This window comes from Trichechus manatus, unplaced genomic scaffold (genome assembly GCF_000243295.1).
Source record: "Trichechus manatus latirostris isolate Lorelei unplaced genomic scaffold, TriManLat1.0 scaffold00099, whole genome shotgun sequence".
Classification (NCBI taxonomy): domain Eukaryota; kingdom Metazoa; phylum Chordata; class Mammalia; order Sirenia; family Trichechidae; genus Trichechus; species Trichechus manatus.
The window spans coordinates 4703365-4711324 of NW_004444035.1; the positions used below are offsets into that span (position 1 = coordinate 4703365).

Sequence of the window (7960 nt, forward strand, 5' to 3'; positions counted from 1 at the left end):
ACACACACACACACACACACAGACACACCCACACACAGACACACCTCCACACAGACACACACACACACAAAAAGCAATAAGGGGCCCAGGCCCTACAGAAAAGTGGGAGCACATTATACCATGTTAATGCCCTGCAAGTCTCTCTGAGAAAGACTAAGAAATGCCCTGCCTCACTCCTAGAAGTGATGTCTAAAAATACACACACACACAAAACCCCAGAGAACAAACAAATCCACTTTCAGGTACATTCTTATTATTTCTAACCAAGGACAGTCATTCTAAAAATACATGTTTCATTTGACAGTCTCACGTGGATAGGTTTTAATGTAATTGCGTCACATTATATAAGCATATGATAAAGTGGAAACTTTTATACTTTGTATCAAAGATGTCATTACTATCTTTCCTCTTGAATGTGCCCACCCAGCTGCGTCTGAGGCCATAAAATAGAAGTAAATCCTTCCAAATACCCAATCAAAGTTAGGAGGTTATCATCTTGCATGAAAGTAGAGGAATAGATTAAATAACTGTTATAAAAAACTATCAACTTTTAAATGTTAATCTTCAAACAATTCAAAATGTAATCAAACGAGAAAAAGAAAAGTCGATTAAGTAAAAGGATAAATTTTAATAAAACTCCAAAACAAAAAACTGTAATCCAGATTATGGATTAAATGTACATCATAATGGTATTTTTCATCACTGATTTATCTTTTCAAAAATCTTACATTTTAAAAGTTCAATGCTATTACCTAATATCTTTATAAATAAATTTTATAATAAAATGAGGTTTAACTCAATCTTGCACATTTGTTGCACTTGGTCAGTTTTAAATTTCCATTACCATTAAATTTCAGTTAGGGTTATGTAGATTTAAAATGAATGATTCTCCCCCAAAATTACTAAGAAGAACAAAGAAGTTCAATGATTTCTTTTGGAAGTAGAAACACACTGATCTTTCCCTATGCTCATTTGACTCCTGGACAAATTACAGAGCACATGGGTGGTTAAGTGAAATTTCCTCTGGATGACATCCCTCACCTATGCTATGCAAAAATCACCTCTCTTCTCTCTACCTCTCCAAGTAAAACTCATCAGTATCATGAATGAGTAACTGTGGTAACGTCTTCCAATGTGACCTGGCAATAAATAAAATTAATAACTGAACAACTAATCACATGGCACAGAATTAAGTTCTCAAAGGAAGTCAGATCAAATAAATAGGAAGTAGAATACTATGGTTAGAACATGCGATGTGCAAAAGAGGAGCCTGGTTGGTGTCCATCTACTTTGGACTGCCTCTAAACTACCTGATATACCCTATCTCAGTTAAGCCACTCTTTATTGGAGGGTTTTCTGTTGTTCTGCGTTTCTAATAACCTAAGGCCCCCTTCCAAATTAACTACTGTTTACTCATTTCTCTCCCATCCTACAAAGTGAAGTTGCCTTGTTAACATTTATATTCATTCCTGTCAAATTTTCTCTTGTCAGTTCTCGCTTCTTTCAAGACCGTTTCTATCTTAAAAATTTGGGGGGAGGATGGGGGGATAACTGTCAATGCAGCATCCGTATATAGAACATTTCAGACTTCTACTCACCAAAGCTAAGCCAGGGGCAAGTGGGGGTAGGGGAGGAAACCACGACTGGGTATACAGAAAGGAGGATGAGATAAATAACAAAACTATCTAGGAACGAAAATATGCCAACAGGACGGTGCGAAGACTAGGAATCCAAAACACAAAGCAAACTAATAGGAAGAGGTACTTCTCACAGTAGTAAATATTTCCAGATCTACAGCCACCCTCAAACACATTTTTATTTAAACTTTTTGAGTACCTTCACCAACTACATTTTTAGTTTATGGATAAAGTGAAACAAAAACAACTTAGGCATGAAACCTTGGGTTACATAAAGTTAAAAGTCCAATTTCAGAAAACTCTTTTAAGTGTTCCTCTCCTCTACTCCACCGAGCTTCCCCCAGTAAACGACTGATGGTCAAGGTTCAAGAATGTGTTCGATTTTGAGCCCCCAAAAGCAAAAACAAAAAAGGAAAACATCAAGTTTCAGATCCTTTGTTAATGTGAACTGAGAACAGCTGCCACATATAAGCCACGAAGAGATATGTAAGAAAGCAGTAAGAAATAAAAACATCAAAAAGCATTTTTCTAAAGCAAATTACAGTATAATAACTCCACGTTTACATATATATATGAGCTCAAAAGCAACTACAGAAAAGCAAACAAGGAAGAGGAAAGACGCACAACAGAGGTGCTCATTCAGAGCCTTCCTAAGTGAACACCGTGCAGGACACCTTGGAGGGAAATCCATGTTTCGGGCTATATTTTCTATCAGGCCTCAGTTCTGTGTCATTCTGAGGGAGTCTGTCACCTCTCCCTTTTGGACTTGTAGTAACGTCCATGTCTGAAACCTGCTCCTGTGAAGCTGAATTCCCTAGTCTGTCCTCAATGCACAGGCAAATTCTCAGACTAAAAGATGCCTCCTTTATTAAACAGTGTATCATATTAACGTCTTAACACAAACTCCTGTTAACCATACCAGCCAGTCTTGTAAATAAATACAAAAAATTTACCAGTCTACCTTTTTGTTTTTAATCAATCCACCTACCTAAGTGGCAGTAAACTTAGACGTTCAAGTTTCTGCAGGCTAGAGTGTTTCTTAGTTTAATAATCCTGGACTATTTCAGTTACACAGCAACTGACTGCTGAAGCATATTGTGACATTCATCCTGCTACATATTAATCACTTTTAATGTCATAATTTCACGTTATTACGAAAGAAATCTCGTCATGGTGAACACTTTAGATACTAATGTCAACTATAATAACCAACCATACCGCTTCCCATCCCTCCCCCACAGAATTCCTTTACCCACATCCCCCAACCGAAATGTGAAAAAGAAACCACTCCCCACATCAGTGGAAATGGAAAATAATTTGAATCCATTCTTCAAATACTGTTTAGATCAAGCCCCCCAAGTATCTCCTGGTAAAAATGACACAAAGAAAAAAATTCAAATTTCATCTTCAGATGAGGAAGGGCAGGGAAGAGAAAGGAGGCAGATAAGAAACCATACAGGTTAATACAGTACTAAAAGGAAATAAACCCTCAAATTCCTCATGCTGAATGGTGTTTGAAACATTATCTCAAAAAAAAAAAAGACATCATTGTCATCCTTTAACAAGAAAAGCTTTACCAGTGATAGCTTTTCCAGTTTACTAATGCAGTTATAGATACATCTGTTAAAATAAAAATATTTATAAGCACACATGATCTTATTTCTAAATTCTCTGAACTAAGTTTATTTTACAAATTTTTCCCCAAAGTTCCATAAATTCCTGGCTATTTTTCTCAAAGACGGTATTTTGATACAGCTCATTTTGCAGAATCAGAAGTTTTAGCATTTTTCTTACTGTCACCATGCAAATGCTATGTCACTCATTTTCTAGTCTTGCATCTCAATTTTTCAGTCACTGGGTTCTGTCAGACTCCTAGGCCAAAGCCTGAGAAACAAAAAACCCTAATAGACTTAAAAAGAGTCTTCAGTGGCAAATGAACTTGGAGACTTTTTCCAACAGATAATATGCTAAGCAAACTTTGACGACAGTCTGTACTCATAGCTCGTGTATCTCTGACGAATTGTAACTTTCCTGTGTCTTAAGATTAGTAAAGCTCTGCTTAATAAAACAAAGTAGAAAAACAACGTTTCCGTAAGTGGAAGATCAGAAATGACTAGATTTTCAAATCAATCATTAAAACTATTTTCTATGTTAATAAATATAACTTTTAAACTTCCATGTTTAAAAAGACTGTACACAACATTAACAATTTGAGGGTTTCTTCCCTAGTATACACTTTTCAGTAACTATTTTCATAATGCTCATGAAGTATCATCTTGAAAAATGGGAAACTGAAACCTTCATTTCCAGCACTGTAGTCAGCAAACATCTGCTTACCGTGGTATCTGAAGCTTCAGACTGCACATCTACGTGTAGCGATGTGCTCTCAGCTACAGAACCAGATCCCACAGCTGAGTCTATAGTCCGAACATCCTCCTCCTCATTTGCTCTAGCCTGAAATATTTTAGCGGTATAAATCATACAACTATTAAAAAGGGCAATAAATGTTATAATGGATGGCACGATTTTTTTGAAAATAAGTAAACTCGTCTGGGTGGCATCAGAATGCCATTAGTATAACACATACACTGGTACATGAGAGCTATGACTCAATATAGGAGGAAAATCCCTACACTGGGACACAACCACAATGACTCGGTATGTCGTTAAAAAGGTCTAAAACTTACAAGGATTTTTTGGAGAAATTTCATGTATGACTTTTCTTGTTCTTTAAGGTGATCTATAAGATGAGTAAGGCGCTCAACATTAGCAGATCTTTCATTTTTTTCTACAAGATCTTCCCGCATGGAACTAGCCTTGGAAATATAGTCGCGAATTTGAACAAGCCTGCTTACAATCTGCAGAGAGGAAAAAAAGGCACGAAAGCACAAAATACGTAAACAGCATAATTAACTCATTCACAGCAATACAGAGACTTGGTATTTCAAAGCTAATAACCAGAGATACTTCTAGGTTTATTGTGTAAATGCATACATACAGAAAATCTGAATCAAATTTAGAAGTTAATCAATACATAATTGGCAATACAAAAAACTCCAAATTATAGCCAATTTAAATAGACGTTTCAAAATTAATTTTAATTTAGATTACCTGAACATTTTTATTTATAGACCTGTATACCAAACTAAACTCATTAAATGACTTCCTTTCTAATGCTTGTCTTGTATTTCTTTATAAATAATTAAAAGTATTGCAAATACCTCTGAAGGCCCTTTCAAAAGTACATCACCATTTAAAAAAATTCTTACAATTTATCAATCACATTGTCTCACACTCCTTTATGAAAAATTGGCAATACAGTATATATCAGATAAACAGAAGCCTTAATTAACCTGAATGTACCGTTTCTACATCATTTTTGATAAAAAAGAAATTTGCTCGACTTTGAATAAATTCAGTAGATCAATGAGAAAGGTCAGGCGAGGACTTTAACCCCACCTGAGCTTTCTATGCACATAACCTAATATAATTTTCGTTTTTCAATCTCAGCTGTTTATATTCTGGGATTTGTGAAAGCGAAGTCCAAACAAACAAACCCCACAAGTGTCTCACCTGGCTGCTCTCTATTGCAGGCTCTCCTCTCCCGTCTTCTTCAGAGACTTGACAGTTTTGCAAAAGGTCGTTACTCAAAGCAGAAGCAAACAACTCTTTACACTGTGCTGCTCCGACTGCTTGTCTCCTGGGGGGGCTTGCAGCAGCATCTCTGCTCTTGTGAGTGTTAATCTGCATGGGCAAAAAGTTGAAGGGCTTTCGGTTCTCACTCAGCTGACGTTTGTTGTTGGCGGCTGTTGCTCTCCCTTGAGAATCACTCCCAATGCTTCTCTATAGAAGAAAAAGAAACCAAGTCCCGTGCACGTTAGAAACTTCAAGTCCCATGTTCTTAAGCCAGTTTCACCATCAGGTATTCACTCAGATGGGCATGAACAGCTTTGCTGATACACGTGAAAGCACTTCAGATCTACGAAATTCTATTACTAAAATATAAAATTTCAATTAGCACTTTCTGGGACAAAGAACTAGACCTGGCATTTTATATCTGCTTTTCTGAAAACAGCCTGAGGAATTACGGTGCTCTTTGTCTTTCCAAAACAGCCAGGCAAGTAGGGACTACACAGGCCTCACACCTGGTGAACTAACTTCAGAAGGGAAGGTTCATGATGCGGTCAGTCATGTCTATTCACTGACCGGATCGACGTAAGTATGCATTAAGATGCTGGTCATGCGTATTTGCTGAGGTCCCAAGGCCTAGGGAACTCTGGACCTTGGAGCTCTCTTCTGGGGGCTTCCAGAACTGGTAAGAACATCCATGCGGGGGAGAGGGTGTGGCACGTCCCAGGGGACAACAAAAGCCTAGCGCGGGGATCACTCCCAGACCACCTGATACGTCTCTTCACGTGTATCCTTTTCCGGTTATAATAAATGGGTAACTTTACATACAAGTAATAGTCTGTAACTTTTGTGAGCTCTTACAGAGAATTCACGGAAACCCGGGGGCAATGAGCCAGCAGGGGCTGGCAGTACAGAGTCAGTTTGTATAGATGCAGCTCTGTGTGACTGATGGTCAGAGAAAGGCTGCACGAGCAGCCGATGAAGAGAGAGTACTTCTAGCTTGTGACCCTAGTCTCAGAGGACGAGAGAGAAAAAGAGACAGAGAGAGAAAGCTGTGCAGACTCCTGAGTCTACAGCTGGTCCCTGACAACGTGGATATGCACAAGGTTAGTCTAAATGAAGTACCAGAACTATGGGTCACAGTTATAACTCATATTGATAATCTTAGTTGTTCTCAGAATTTTTATAGGCTTGGGACTGGATGAATCAATGCCACTTAATATGAACATCAGCATAAAGATGTTTCTGTACGAAGAACTGTCTAAGTACTCAGGTCAGTGCCTGGCATATACCAAGTATTCAATAATCAGTAAACAGATGAATAAATGATATATGATCATCACAATCAGAATACCAGACTTGAGTCTACCTTCATGCATATTTGAAAATCTGTTTATCTCTGCAAAATACAGATTTGACAGTAAAATACTTGTCAAGAAAAGAGTTTATCACCTCTACTTGCTTTTAGTAATAAACTTTGTATCCGTGATTATAAATGCAAACCAGAGCTTTATTCTAAACTTAAGAGAGACTCCTGAGCCAATGATAAATACACTAAACTGGATTTTTCAATTTGCTTAATACAATATTATTCAGTTACTAATGTGAAAAATTTAGTTTCATAAAAAAATCATTTAACTTAGTCAAACAGCAGAGTAATAAGAGTCCAGAAAAACTTGTCTTCGGCAAGTTTAGAAATTAAGACTTCATGTCCCTCCAGTTTCCATGATGGTACTATCACCATGACCATGGACCAACTGATACAATTTCTTTCATGTGTATAGAAACTATAAAAAAAGGAAAAAAGCAAATAAACCATTCAATTTCTTATTCTTAAGACAAAGTATTTAATCCATTTCAACTATTCCCCAAACTCATAACTCGATTTTTTTAAAATAATCCACACACCTGATCCAAGTCACTGAAGTTTATCCGCTGTTTAAGTTTCTCTAACTCCGCCTGCTCTGGAACGGACATCTGCGTCACATATCTGCTGTGTGGAAACGTATGTGGAGTCTTTGTTCTTCGCCTTCCGACTCCTGGGGACGACTCCGGGGAGATATCATTAGTTACCCTTTTGTCACCTTCCACACCAAACTTTTTCTTATTCTTTTCTGATGATCTATTTGCCTTCTTCTGTTGGCCACTCCAGTCCTTTAAAAAGGTAAAAGCAAAGTTACTCTGGCCTTTACCAAAACAGGAAAATAATTTAGTATGCTTTAAAAAAAAAAAAAAATTGGGAAAATCTTAAAACTAAAAACAGTAAAACATTTTTCACATAAACATATAGTTTTAGAAACATTTACTTCCATTAGCCCATTTTTTCCTCATTAGAGCCATCCTAAATTATACTCTGTCCTTCAGAAAATAGATGACTTTCCTATCATAAATCACTAACAAATACAAACCCCCAAGCCTAGAGTTAGTCTGAATATTTTCCAAAGCATTTATAAGAACAGTCTGCTTTACTATTTACAAACTGAACAGCAGAATAAATTAAGATTTCTTCACTGGCCTCCTTTAGATTAAAGGCAGTATTATGATAATAAAAGGCGACAGATCTGGAGTCAAATTAGGTTCTAAAGTACTTAGTTTTTTGAAAAAAGGCTTCACTCTGGGACCCTGGGAAATTTTCTTTACTTCCTATAGTCTCAGTTCCCCAATCTCTAAAACAGCACCACCTTTAAAACAGG

General features: G+C 37.0%; 1 protein-coding gene across 2 annotated transcripts in view; it reads right to left on the bottom strand.

Annotated features, from left to right (window-relative positions):
• Nucleotides 1-7960, bottom strand: part of PCM1 (pericentriolar material 1) — an 86972-nt gene that overhangs the window by 67565 nt on the left and 11447 nt on the right. Inside the window, exons 4-7 of one of the 2 annotated variants that reach the window (XM_023737221.1) lie at nt 7176-7421; nt 5211-5480; nt 4325-4495; nt 3975-4091 (exon numbers count right to left, since the gene is read on the bottom strand). In XM_023737221.1, the coding sequence (XP_023592989.1) occupies nt 3975-4091; nt 4325-4495; nt 5211-5480; nt 7176-7421 (804 nt within the window). The remainder of the gene's footprint in view (nt 1-3974; nt 4092-4324; nt 4496-5210; nt 5481-7175; nt 7422-7960) is intronic. The other variant, XM_023737222.1, reaches the window with a different exon arrangement.